We start from the raw sequence: 14423 nt of genomic DNA, 5'->3' as shown, positions 1-14423 counted from the left end.
TTTGTCAGTGGGCATGCTTGACCAGCACAGGGAACAGCATGTCAAATGCATAGAGGCTTTATACCCTATAGCTGTGGGGGCCCCTGAGCTTTCCCAGCGAGCACACGTACAGTCATGCATCACTTAACCATGGGGATGCATTCTGAGAAATGTGTCATTAGACAATTTCATCCTTGTGTGAACATCATGGCGGGTACTTACATAAACCTAGATGGTGTACCCTACTACACACCTAGGCTGCAAACCCGTACTGCATGTGACTGGTCCTGAACACCATAGGCGATTGTAACACAATGGTAAGTACTTGCGTATCTAAACATAAAAATGGGCTGGTAAAAATATGATGTAAAAGATTAAAAATGGTACACCATATTTAGGGCATTTACCATTTCCAGCTTGCAGGACTGGAAGTTGCTCTGGGTGAGTTCTGTGAGTGGTGAGTAAATGTGAAGGCCTAGGACATTACTGTACACTACCATAAACTGTAAAGACAGTATGCACTTAGGCTATACTAAATTAATTTAAAAATTGTTTTCTTCTTCAGTTGTAAATTAACTTTAGTTACTACAAAAAAAAATTTTTTTTTTTTGAGACGGAGTTCACTGTTGTTGCCCCGGCTGGAGTGCAGTGGCACTATCTCGGCTCACTGAAATCTCCACCTCCCGGTTCAAGCGATTCTCCTGCCTCAGTCTGCCGAGTAGCTGGGATTACAGGCATGCACCACCATGCCCAGCTAATTTTGTATTTTTAGTAAAGACGGGGTTTCCCCACGTTGGTCAGGCTGGTCTCAAACTCTTGACCTCAGGTGATCCGCCCACCTTGGCCTCCGAAAATGCTGGGATTACAGGCATGAGCCACGGCGCCCGGCCAGTTACTATAACTTTTTACTTTATAGACTTAACTTTTTAACCTTTTGACTCTTTTGTAACAACACTTAGCTTAAAACACACACATTGTATAGCCGTACAAAAATATTTTCTTTCTTTATATCCTTATTCTGTAAGATTTTTTTTCTAGTTTTGAAATTCACTTTTTAACTTTTTAAGATTATTTTGTTAAAGACTAAGACGCAAAGACACAGATCATCCTAGGCCTACGCAGGGTCAGGACCATCCATATCACTGTCTTCCACCTCCTTATCTTGTCCCACTGTGAGAACTTCAGGGGCAATAGCACGCAAAGAGCTGCTGTCTCCTATGATGACAATGCCTTCTTCTGGAATCTCTTCTGAAGGTCCTCCCTGAAGTTGTTTTACAGTTAGCTTTTTTTTTTAATAAGTAGAAGGAATACACTCTAAAATGACAATAAAAAATATAGTAAGTACGTAAACGAATAACCTAGTCATTTAGCATCATTATCAAGTATTATGTGCTGTACATAATTGTATATGCTTCCCTAGGCTTTCCTACAACTTATGACTGCCACAATGCCACTAAGTGGTAGGAATTTTTCAGCTCCATTATAATCTTAAAGGACCATCGTCGTATATATGGTCCATCATTGACCAAAACGTCTATTTGCAGCACAAGACTGTAGTCCGTAAGAGGACAGGGCCAGGACTCTGGGGGGTCCCAAGTGTGAGGGGTGGGCAGAGGAAGGGCACACAGGCAGTGCCAGCACAGCACAGAGGGGAGAGCCTCAGTGACCCCTTTCACCCCAACTCAACAGCAGCAGGCTGCTTCTAGGATGTTCTTTCTCCACTCCCCTTCTTCTAGCTCTCACTTCTGAGGTCCACATGGGGAGAATTCAGATAGACTTCTAGTCCACAGTATAATATGGGGTGAAAAGCATGGGGCTCAAATGAGTCAGTATCCAAAGATCTTCCCTGCTGATTTGACGTTTCACTTCCCTTCCCCCTCTCTCCACCTCCCCACCACACACACACACACACACACACACACACACATACCCCAAACTGTCAAATCATTTGTTTGTGTGGGTGTCTCATTCAGAAGTACTTCCCTGAAAGAATTAATTGAGTTCATTGTGGAATGCTGCACCTACCCCAGAATGGCTGATAGCCAGGGAAAGAAGAAATGGCCAGAAGGGAGGGAGGAAATAATAAAGAACGTCTTGTACAGGGCCAGTGTTCTTCCAAATTTATTTTGGGTGAAAGGATGATGTCTGGCTCTGAATCTGCTTCTGTGCAGGGCACAGAACTCACCAAAGCCAGGGCCCTACTGTGGCGGCATCACCACTCTCTGCCCAAGCTCAGGCTTCGGGCATTCTCCAATAGGCCCATGAGCAGCTCTTTGCACCCTGGGTCACGCCAACATCTGTGATGAGCTCCCTCATCCATGTGTTGTCCTCCATCACCTCTAACCCTGCCAATTCTGACATCCCATGTTTAGTCATCTACAAAGACAGAGGTGCAGGGAAGGAGATTACCAATTATCAAGACCTACTCTCTAAACCAGCATACTAAGAACTCTCCAAATGTTATCTCACTTAATCTTCACATCATCCCTGTGAGGCAAGCATTATTATCTGTTTGTGAATGAGGATATTGAGATTCAAGGTCACATAACTCGTAAGTGTCAGAGCTGGTATTTAAATTCAGGCCTGTCTGATTCCAGAGGTTACTCTCTTCCTTCTGCAGACACTCTCCCAGCATCAGATGGTCTTTCTCCCCTACCTGAGTGTAGCCAGCAGCATAGAGCTATCTGAAACTGACCAAGACATGGATCCGCCTAACATGCTGGCCGTACTTTGGTTTCCCTTCTGTCATTGGGGCACTCCATATGACTCCACCACAGCCTCTCATCCTCACCTCTGTGGGAGATGAGCTCTCCCCTCCCCTGCAGCCTCTCAGCTCCATCCAGATCTGGAAGAACTTGCTTAGAGTCCTGCAAGCAGTAGCTGGGGACTCAGCCAAATTGCCCCTGTATAGATCCATGTAGAAAGGCCAGACGTGGCTTCCAGGAGAGCCAACTTTGTGGAATGCAGACCTGAGTGCCCTGCAATCAAAAGCTGCTTTTAAGAGAGAGCCCTGGGGACATGGTCTCTGTGTGTGTTGGGCAGGGCTGGTGGGGGTCGGGGGATTGGGACCCTGCGGCTTCCTGGTCTGAGGTGGTGTCCTGCAAGATCCTGCTCACTCCCTCTCTGGAGAAGAAATTCTTTGTCACCAAGCCTCCTCTCCCTGGCCATCTTCAAGTACTTGATCCTAAGAAGAAATGCAGAAGGCAGGATGCAGGGTCCTTGCTTCCTGGGCCCACCAGAGATGGCATGGCCCTTAGACTCATTCTCAGCTGCCTGGAAGGCTTCACACAACAGAAGCTGCCTTCTACAGGGTGCCTCTCTCTGTTCCTTTGCACTCTGCACACAGACCTCCACCCTGAGCCACTCTGATTTTTAAGCTGGAGGTGAATGGGTAACATGTCCAAAGGCTCAGAGATTTTTAAAGAGCGTGATGTAGAAAGGAACCACTGAGAGGGTAGGACATGAATGACGTGCTATTGAATGGAAAGTGTGGCAGAAGGGGTAAAAGGGATCAGAATCAGAAAGACCACACCTGCCAGGCCAGCCTTAGGAATTAGGGACTTTGCCTTGGCAATGGCCAGAGCCATGGAAGGTTTTTAGAGCAAGAGACTGGTAACCTGGTCAAGTATGTGTTCATGAAGGTCACCCTGGCAGCTATTGGAAAGTAGATTTACATGCAAACCCTTGGGGTTAGTGTGGGTAGGAGATGATGGAGCCCTGCTGAACACCTACTCTGGAACACATGGGCTCAAAAGACACCTGGGAGTGAGAACCGATAGGGCCTGGCGACTTTCTTTATTATTCATGGTAGATGAGAGAAAGAAACAGTTGAAGGTGCTTGCAGAATTCCTGGCTGGGTGCATGGTGAGTCCATTAACCTTGAAAGAGGATCTGGGAGGGTAATTGGCTTGGGGGTAGGAGGAGGAAAAATTAAGAGTTCATTTTTAGACATGGCAAAATTTGAGGCGCCTGAGGGACATAATGGGGAAGTGGAGATGCCCAGTAGCAATTGGATATATGGCTGTGGAGCTCAGGAGAGGGGCCTGCACCAACCATATAGATTTGGAAGTCGTCAGTAATGGAGGCCTTGGGAATCCACTTGCAAATCAGATAATCACCACTTCATCTATGTTTTGGAAATTCAGGATTTTACGTGTCAGTTTTGCTTTAAGCAAGGAAGCTATAAGCTGTGTCTCCTGTAAGCCCCAGAGCATGATAGTTGCTTCATTGTCCCCTGAACTCCCTTACCACCTACCCTGGGTGCTGGCAGCATGGTACACAGCATAGAAAGAAGACCTCCATAAAGACCCTACACTCCCCAGGCACTTTCCGAGCCCCGTGGACCTGGTTTAATGACCCACAAGGACACTGATTCTCCTGACTTGGATTCCCCCAGCTGCTAGCTGGAACTACCTATCTCACTTGTATCTTCATGCCAAGATTGTAATACTTGCTAGTAATTTGCCCCCCAAAAAAGTCTTCTTCTCTAAACAATATAAGCTGAATTATGCTTCTGAGCAGCTCTGTGCTAGCAAATAGACCCTACAGCACCCCAATGGCCACAACCATGTGTCTGCCACTGATCCCTGAATGTTGGAAGGGAAGCACTGCGGTGATTTACCAGCAGGAGGAAGCTACCCCGTGGAAGCTGCCAGTGCCGCTGAGGATCCACAATGCAGTCCCCACATGCTACCTGCAAGACAGAAATATTTTTAGGCTTTCCAGAAAGATTTCATTTCACAGTTTTTCTGAAAGGTTGTAATTAACTGCAGCGAGCAAAAGAATGTTTTTTAAGAAATAAAAGTAGGGGAAGGAGAGAGAACCAATCAACACTGTTTTGTCAGTTCCTTTGAGTAGGTGGGTTCATGCCATCCAGGTGGCTAGGGAAGGGGATGGAGGGGCTGGTGAAGCTCATTCCAAGTGGATTAAAAGAGAACCAGGAACTAAAAGCAAATTGTCTCCTATGGATGCTCTCCTGCAGCAGGTAAGGAAGCAGCCCTTTCGGTTTCTCATTAACGAGTATGCATTTCCCAGAGCCTAGGAGTCCCAGGTCCCTGAGGAAACCGTGCCAGGGGAGACTGGAACAGCCAGGATGGATTATTGTTGGATATTTTTAGAGTCCAGGGACAGAAGAGCTATAGTGGCTGTCAGTTCCTCATGCCAGCTCCTTCCTCTCCAAGTTGTCCTTCCTTCTCCCACCCTCACCCCCAGCATACAGAGACACCTCTGAGCCCCCTTGACTATATCTCCCTTGATTCATTTCATGTGTGTTGTTTAGTTTTATTCATAAGGGAGATATTTTATTTTCAGACAAGGGAGTCAGAGCCATAGACAAGGTGACTTGGGTAAAATGAGCCTCCAGATAAGAGTGTTCAGGGCCTGGATGGGACAGAGGGAAGGAGGCAGAACCATCTTTGTCCTACGGAGGATAGACAGGCAGGAGGTCTGAGTTCAAGTCCCGGCTCTGCAGCCAACTTACCAAGAGACTGGGAGTCTGAACAGCATATCAGCCAGGCAGTGAGGGAAGGAAGCATCTTTTCTCTCTCACTATCACTTGGTGGTTGGTGGCTGAATTGGCAGCACAATTCATGGTGCCCACATCACAGGAAGGGAGCAGTGCACCTGCCGAGAAGCAATGAGATAAGAAGGGTCTCCATATCTCTCGACAGCATGTTCACCTGTACTCATCCATCATCTCCACCCCCGGGTACGCTGACCCTGCCACGCCATCAGACACTCCACCAGCACATACAGGGTCATGAGGGAGGCTGTCCAGAAGTGTCTAAAAACAGTTAGGCTATGGCTCTGCCCAGGTATCCTCTTCTGAGAGATTCTAGTGGACCCTCGATCTTCATCAAGTCCCCTTTTTTTTTGCTTCTTCCTTCTTCCATCCTGCCCTCCCTAGGATGTAGTAAAAAGAACACTTGACCTTTTTACAACTGTGTATACAAGTTGTTCAAAACTTTGGATATATCCCTGACTTCTCTGGGTCTCATGCATCTTGCTGTGAAAAGTAAGGATCTTAGAATAAGATACTCTGAGATCCCTTCCAGTTATGAAATTCTATGTTCCTCTGCTATTTAGGATTGAGTTCACTTCTAATTATTTTTCCTGCTTCAGATAACTATTGGCCACAAAGTGTGAACTTACTCACTGGGATCTGTTGGGTCCCAAAGAGCTGCATTTTTCCAAGAGCCTGGTCTGTTCCCAGATAGAACTGTATTATGTCTTGAGAGACCCGGATTCTGCTATTCTGTTTCCAGTGTTTGGGGGCTGAATTAAGGAATGAATAAATAAGCAATCCTTGCTAACAGTAAGCCAGCAAAGATTTGGAACATCCTAAAGTTATTTCTTCTTGGTCCTAGCATGTGTATAGGATGTTTTTTGCAGAACAGTGTCAAATGCACTTTCCATCTTTGACCATCTCCCCTGCAGCCACACCTAAACTCTATTCCCCGCACTCCCACTGCTTTCCCTCTGTATCTGTCTTATCCCTGTATACCCCAAATCAGTGGTATTCATGAACTGCCTTTATCTCATCCTCCTTGACTCTAAGTTTCATAAGGGCAAATTTCCTGTCATATTCATCATTGTACCCCCAACAGGCTCTAGGACACAACAGGGGCAATAATAACACTGTCACGATTACAAAGTCCTCTGGTTTCCAAAGTGCTCCCTAGCACACCTTTCTATTTGGTTCTTCCAAGCTCCCTTCGAGGTTGGCAGAAATGATTATACGTCCTTCACAACTAAGAAAACTGAAGTTCAGAGACGTTATGTGACTGATCGTAATCAGGCAACTAGTGAGTTAGAGACACGTCTCAAACCATGGTTTTCTGCCTTGAGTCTAGTATTCTTTCTGATAATTTTTTTAATAAGTAAATGAATGAATGAATGACCTAAAGAACCGAGGAAGCAGTGTAAAACAGAATATGATGTCAAGATCCGAGATAACCTAAAAAGTGGACAAAACACAGTCTCTCACCAGAATTCCTGGTGCCTATAGGTTCTTAAACCTCCCTGGGGGAGGGGGAAGGGCGCTGCTGTTTCTCTCCCTGTGGCCAACCCAAATTTTAATCCCATTTTCCTACTGCAGATTTTGACGGTGTCTGGACCGCCGGAAGGAGGGACACGAGTGACCATCCATGGCGTGAACCTGGGTCTGGACTTCTCCGAGATCGCCCACCATGTGCAGGTGGCTGGGGTGCCCTGCACGCCCCTCCCAGGGGAATACATCATCGCTGAGCAGTGAGTCTGCCCTGGCCGGCCCTTTTCCCATGGGAGCTTCAGAGTGGAGACTGGAGACTCTCCCCTTTCCCTTCCCTGGGCCTTTTCCATGATTCATCTCCCATTACCTTCTCCTCCTATGGACCTGCCCCAGAAGCCTCCCCAGAGCCCCCTCCTCCCTCACCTCCACCCTCAGGCGGTCTCATTCTGTTTGATTCCCTGTTCCCTGGCTCTTATGGCATCAGGGCTCCGGCCCTGACGGTCTCTCATTCAGTCTTTGCCTGCCCACCGGTGTGACTGAGCGTTTCCTCCTAGGTCTCCCCCAGCCCTTCCCCTGCCAGCCCCCATTGGAATGCATCCCGCACGGTGGGCTGCAGGCAACAATTTGTTTGGCGCATGGGGCTCTGACAGCAGCTTAATCCGAGCAGGGCCTCCGCCGGAGCAAATTCATTTATTTCACTAAGGGAAATGTCAGCTGGAAATTAGAAAATAGGCATGTAGTGGCGGACAGGCGAACGGGGCTCCAGGAGTGACATATGTTCCAATTTGGGGTGTTCGTTTGGCAGTGGCAGCCCGCTGTGGAGTTGGTGGGCAGGAGGTGGGCACGGAGCTGGGGGCAGGAGGATGGAAAAGGGGAGGCTACCCCTCCAAAGGAGAAAGCAGGAAGCAGCCACATCATTCTGCGTGATTTATCAGGACAGTAGGGTCAAGCCATTCTGATTCCACTGTGAACACAGCTCTGCAGGGGGTACTGGGAGCATGAGCAAGAGCATGACTTTGGGGCAGGGACTTCCTTCCCTTACTCTCAACCCTCTGCCAGGTCAGGTTGTTTCCTCTGATCCACCACTCCTCCCACCAGAGCCTGCCTTTAGTGGCAACCGTAAAAATGACATCGCTTTATCTTCCATCAGCACTTTGCAGTTAACAGAGCACTTTCTCATCCACTATCTCATTTTTAATTGGTAAGGACTCTGAGAGGTAAATATTGTTATCGTCATTCTGCAAAGCAGCAGAGAGCAAAGGACTCATGAGAAGTGAAGTGACTTTCCCCAGTTCATTCAGGGCATAAGTGGCTGAGGCAGAATTAGACTTCGAGTCTCCTGACCCCTAATGCAGGGCTACTTCCCTTCCATAACAGTGATGGCGCACAACTCCTGGACAGGAGCAGTCCGAAATTCCACGAATCCGTGTGTAGCTCTGAGGCTCAGAGGCCATGATTCTCGCAAGGCCCCGAGAAGGGTCAGAGTCCAAAGGGGTGAATTCCCAGACTCTGAGGGCAGTGTGATGCCTGCCAGCCACAGCAGGGGAGAAGAAAGAGCTGGCCTGATTGCTCAGATCCTTCAGGTCTGATCCTTCAATGACAGCCTTATTCCTGCAAGGAATGAGTCCTGGAGGAAAGGCTGGCTGAGCCGATAGGAAAGAGATGAGGAAGATGGAAAAAGGGAAAGGAAGCAAATAGTGCTTCTGAGCCAAAAAAGAGGTGAAAGCTGTTGTGGCAGGAGCCAGGGCACCCACAGAAGGCCTCCTGGCAGACCATCTTTACAGAGCCCCACCCCCTGCCAGACTGGGCAAGGTGCTCAGTTACATGACCCCAAATCCACCTCAACCTCAAGGACCTCCCTTGGGCCCCTGGATACCGACCTGTATCCAACTTGGTGAGATGCTACAGGAATCCAAAGGAAAGGGCTAGGGTATGGGGTGAGGGTGGGAGGTAAGGCTTTTAGCTGAGAAGTGCAAATTCCTGGGAAACTGGTCCTCAGAATCATAAGAGGTTTGGAATGAAGCCGTGTTTTAGACCTGCCTCCTCTACTGACCAGCCTCAAGACCTTAGCAAGCTGTTCAATCTCTGTGACCTTCATTAGCCTAATGTGCTGCCCAAATGTAAGGAATTTCAGTTCTATTTATGAAATGAAATGTACTGCACTCACCCCGCACCCAGGGCCATGGGGAAGAAAGTGTCGAGAGAAGCTGCAAGTGAGGCTATGAAAGGAGTGTGGGGAGGGGAATGGTCCCCATGCATTCCTGCAGAGGCTGGTGGTCGCTCCAGAAAACCACCATCTCAGGTATGGGGTAGGCAGGAGGCAGAGAACACACCCCATGCCTCGCTGGATGCAACCCTGGTTTCCAGCCGTGCCAGGCTCGTTACCACTCCCGAGGTTTCAGAGTTTGTTAACATCATTAAAGCCTCCATCCTGGGCAGTGAGCAGCAGGCACAATCATTACAGATGTCTGTGAGAGATGAATTTGGCTAAAAGAGCCTGGTGCAGAGTCCCGGGCGCGGGCAGGATTCGCCAGCACGGTAATGATTCACCATATGCTTTGCCGTGCCATCTATCACTCAGCAATTAGGTTAATGTTGGTTAAAGGGCCCCGCTTAGTCCTGCAATCAGCATCCCACAGGTCTGTGGAGGGCTGGATGATTCAGTCACAGGAAGTTTCCTGGACCATGGGATGCAGGTTGAGGCTGCAGCTCAGCCCCTCCTGGGACAGGGGCTCCACATGGGGCAGATTCCCCTCAGATCCTCAGGCTGCTTCCCTCTCATCTGCTGTACCTGAGAACTCAGCCACTGTGGGGTGGATGTGAGATGTGTGTGTGCTGCTGCCCCAGGGAGCAAGGCACCATCTATGCCAGTCTATGGTAGGTGGTGTAGTATGGGCAAGGGTACTGGGTTGCCTTTCAGGAGACTGGTGCTCAAGCCTTAGCTCAGCTGTGGATGAACCAGGTGACTTTGGGCGAGTTACTTTGCTCCCTGCTCCTCAAACATCTCATCTGGAAAATAGATATTTAGGAATAGATGATTTCTAAATTGGCTTTGGTGGTCCTTTGGATGTCCAAACCAGTAAATGGTATGCCCATGGAATCTGCAGCTCCCATTGTAAAGATTACCTGTGGCACTAAGGTGCCTCCGGAAGACCCCTGGCACCAGGAGGAGTCAGATCTTCAGATGTCAAAGCTGGACAGCTGTTTGGTTCAACTTCCCATTTTATAAGGAGAGAATCTAGGCATCTCCAGCTATTGTCTCCTAACAGTACATAGGGACCCCAGAGCCACCAGGGACACAGGGAGGAGATAGGGAAGGCAAGAGGCCTCAAGAAATCAAACCACAAGAAATCAGCCAATCTTGCTGACTTGCAAGACTTGGAGGAGGTGGTAGTGGGCACACACTGCCTATGGTTGTCTACAACCAAGAAGGTAGAGGGGACAAGTGGTTAGCTCTTAGAACCTGAGGAACCCAGCTCAGCCTTTCTCACCACCCCCTGCCAACAACCTCACCTCTACCATTGCTGCCATATCCATACTGTCCCTTCCTTGAAAGATGTACAGAGCATCCCACTAAATCTATTGGCAGTAGAGGGGAGTGGTCAGAAGCGTGAGCTCTGGAGTCGAGCTGACCCGGATTTGAATCAGGGCTCTGCCACTTACCAGAATTATGGCCATAGATAAGTCACTTAGCATCTCTGAGCCTTAGTTTTATTGCCTGTACAATGGAGATAAGACCCGCTCTGTAGCAGAGCCTGAGGATGGCATGAGATCCTGTCTTGTAGACTGCCTGGCAGAATCAGTAAACTGTAGTTCTTATTATTAAGGTCTAGAATCTGCTTTGGCATAATGCTCCTTCCACAATATAACCCTTTCCACTCCCTGCAGCTGCCCTAGCTTCTTCCTTTAACTCCTTATCTTCCTGAACTCAAATAACAAGTGCCTGCAACAAATACTTTCAAGCCCTTTCCACCCTTGCCTGCAGGCACTGGGTCCCAGGAATGAAAGGGAAGAAGAGTTGAGGTGATTAGAGTTTGTCTGCAATGCTGCCTGATTTTCTTAGGACTCTCCAGTTCTTAGATCTTCCTGCCCAGACCCTTTTCTACAACCCACTGCTAACCACAGGCCTCTGCCCACTCATTCCACACTCATTCTACAGCTGAGAAGGGGGCTCAGCCGATGCCCGAGAAAAGCGACCCATGGCCAGCTCTGATTCCTCCCCAACACAGCCCCTGGACCCTTGCATCCTGCCTTTCCAACTACAGGTGCCCCTCCTTGGACACTTGGGTGGCATCCACCTCTCAGTCATCACTCTTCTCCTGGGTGCTTGAATATACTGCTTTTCTTTTGAAACATGAGCCCCAAGCAGGAAAATGTCCTAGAAGAGACAGTGTGCCAAGGGCCCATCATTAGCTCCACACAGGGGCAGCTGACCAGGACTGTTCCAGGCCTTCTCCTTTCCTACACAGACCCAGGACCCAGGGAAGAACATTTCCATGCTGCCCATGACCTTCACATGTTCTCTTATTTCTTTTTTCCTTAACTTCAAGCCTGTGATGATTTCTTCCTCCTTTTCTTCTCTAAGATCACTCCAGCAGAGTGTCCGAGGGTGATGACTGAGTAGCAAGCAAACCCTAATTAGAAGAGAGGGAGAGAAACATACCTGCTTCCTCCTGCTCTCTTCCCTCCTCTCCCCCGACACTGCCCACAATAGCCAGTTGATCCTCCCCTGGAGCTCCTTGAGCATACTGGGCATCATTTGCAGGATGTCAGGAACCTGAAACAGCAGCAGGTTGCCAGGGCCCAGGAAACAGGATGGGAGAGTCGTTAACCACACGCAGGTAGCAGCATGAAGATAACCACACGGTACCTTAAATTGAGCTTCTCAAATGCTCCCCTAATGGGGTTTCAGGAGACAGTTATGTGTAAAATATTAATTGATCATCACTATCATGTTTACTCGGGTTCATAATTAATTGATTGATTCATAGAGAAAGGGAAAAGAGACTATTCTTCCATATGAATTCAGTACTTTCTTGTTGAATCTAATATGCTAAACATAATAAGACAGTTATTGCATGTTAAGTAAATATTTGCCAGGAGTGAAAGTAGTTATTTGGGATTAACTGTTATGAAGGAGATGGAGATCAGTGGCGTGCCGTGTGTGTGAGCATGCAGCGTATTTGTTTAATGCAAGTTTTATTACATCGAAATGAAATCTCTGTTTAGTTACCTTCCTTCCTAGAGAAGCTGTTGAGATAAGCATCGCTCGGTTAAACACGGATCTTCCCCACCGTGCCAGGATAATGCTGGGGATTAGTAGAGATGGGGTCTGTTTTTCTGACTTCCCACTAAGCAAACTTACTAGCAGCACCAGACTGCTCTGAACCTCCGAAATGATGTTGGGAGGAAAGGAAAAATCCTTCCCTCTGTTCCCAAGGTCTTTTTTGCTAAACTGTCAGGGCCCTCTCCCATCCAGCCGAGGCCCGAACATTCCAGGCAAGAGTTTCCCCAAGTCCGTGATTCCTTCATCTCTCCCCATCCTCAGCTGCCCACCCTTTCTAGAAGGCTACCGTGGCTAAAGCAACCAGTATCTAAATGTGCTTGTGTAACTGCTCTCAGGCGCCAGGGAAGTCATCACTAGGGGTATTGATCTGGGCAGCTCAAGAGACAGGGCTGCACACCTCTTCCCTCCAGCTCTCCCGTTAGTGTGAGACTTGACTTTCACTCAAGGCCGTGTCACTGCCTCTTCTACCGGGTGCACTCAGCCCTTGATGAAGTGAAAGACCAGTGTCACCTGCTGGCCTAATGAACTCGTCCAGCTCCCACCCCTTTGCAGGACTCCACCCCTCCCATTCTGCAGGGAGCTCCTTCTTTGAGCTCTCACTGTCTCACCAGATTATCTCTCCCCTTTTAAAAACTCACTACAGGAAGCAAACCACAATTGAATCGGCTTGGTAAACACGCCCTCACCCACTCCTTTAGGGAGCGTAGCAATGTTGGCTTGTTACATAGGAGAAAACGTCAGCTAGATTGCTGCCCTTAGATCACTCTGTTGGACATTCCCTTTATTCCACAAATTCTGGGTCCCTACCCAATGCTAGGCACCGCACTCGGCATGGGGAACCACAGAATTAGGCAGCAGAGCATATCAGAGGCACATAGGGCTGTAGAGATGATCCAGTTCAACCTTCACACCATACAGATGAGACCAAAACCCAGAGAGGGAAAGCACTGTACCCAAGGTCACACAGCAAGATGGATGACCAAGCTCTCTTGGTCTGGCATTACTGCAAGACTGTGATGACTCATTTGCCGTGACTGGGAGAGCAAGCGGGCAGGGATGCCAGCCCTTGCCCAGCCCCTCACCAGAAGGTTTGCCTTCTCCCCAGGATTGTCTGTGAGATGGGCCATGCCCTCGTGGGAACCACCTCCGGGCCGGTGCGCCTGTGCATTGGCGAGTGTAAGCCAGAGTTCATGACCAAGTCCCATCAGCAGTACACCTTCGTGGTGAGTACTGGGTCCAGGGCCGGGTGCCTGTGCCCAGGGAGGGCACTCACATGCTCCAGACTCCTCCCAGGAAGCCCCCACTCCCCTCTACCAACAAGCTTCTTTGCAGACCAAGAAGGAGAAAAGGGACCCTCCAGATAAGGCAGCTTCTGGTCTTGCTACTTTCAGAGCCTGTCTTTCCAGGATGAGATGGGCCTGTGATTAACAAAGCTGTGGAGTCTTAGGAGTCCCAGAGGGCCACAGGTCAGCGTTCTAAATAAGGCAAAATCCAGCCTTTCTTAGAAAGTGGATCCTAGACTGGGGGCGGGGAGGGACTGCCTCTTGTCCCACCAATGTAATATCTTAGTCTAATTCTAGCCTAATGAGGATGCATAGCCTGAGGGACCTAATTAAATAAGTCTATATTTATCCACATGCTTTGTTTTCTGCCAAGGATATTTTAAGTGGGAGTTTAGAAGAGTCACTGAAATCTGGCAGGGATGTGTATCTGTGCACAGGACCACCAGAGTCACTCTGTATGCTACTATAGTTACACGCACACATTCACACACTCACACTTGAAAACATCTCTTTATGCGCAGGCAACAGGTAGTCGAATTGCAAAGACTTTTTTCTGTGATGGCGCTCTATTCATACTGAATCAATAACTTGCTTCTGGGGCCCTGGAGCCAAGCGGGGCTATATTCATACTGAATCAATAACCTGGCTTCTTCAGCCCTGAAGTCTCTTTTCTGACACTTACCTACATTGCTACATGGAGTACTTCATTAAAAGGCATTAACACTAGCAGATGGGGTCAAACCAGCCTTGCTGAGAGTTTTAAAAAATCTTTAGAGCACAAAATTCTATTCTCTGTAAAGCATTTTACTGCTTGTTTCAGGTTTTCTAGCCTCTGCCTTCTTATCTTGGCATCTCCACCTTTTTCTCATACTCTTCTCTCTCAGAT

At 48.4% G+C, this 14423-nt stretch overlaps 1 protein-coding gene across 1 annotated transcript in view; it reads left to right on the top strand.

The window, feature by feature from the left end:
* PLXNA2 (plexin A2) overlaps positions 1–14423 on the top strand; it is a 222069-nt gene that overhangs the window by 176129 nt on the left and 31517 nt on the right. The window contains exons 13-14 of the mRNA XM_005540704.5: positions 7076–7227; positions 13360–13477. Coding sequence (XP_005540761.3) covers positions 7076–7227; positions 13360–13477 — 270 coding nt within the window. The remainder of the gene's footprint in view (positions 1–7075; positions 7228–13359; positions 13478–14423) is intronic.

Source organism: Macaca fascicularis, chromosome 1, assembly GCF_037993035.2.
Source record: "Macaca fascicularis isolate 582-1 chromosome 1, T2T-MFA8v1.1".
Classification (NCBI taxonomy): domain Eukaryota; kingdom Metazoa; phylum Chordata; class Mammalia; order Primates; family Cercopithecidae; genus Macaca; species Macaca fascicularis.
Note: the sequence above shows the minus strand (reverse complement) of the source record. Positions and strands in the feature narration are given on the sequence as shown.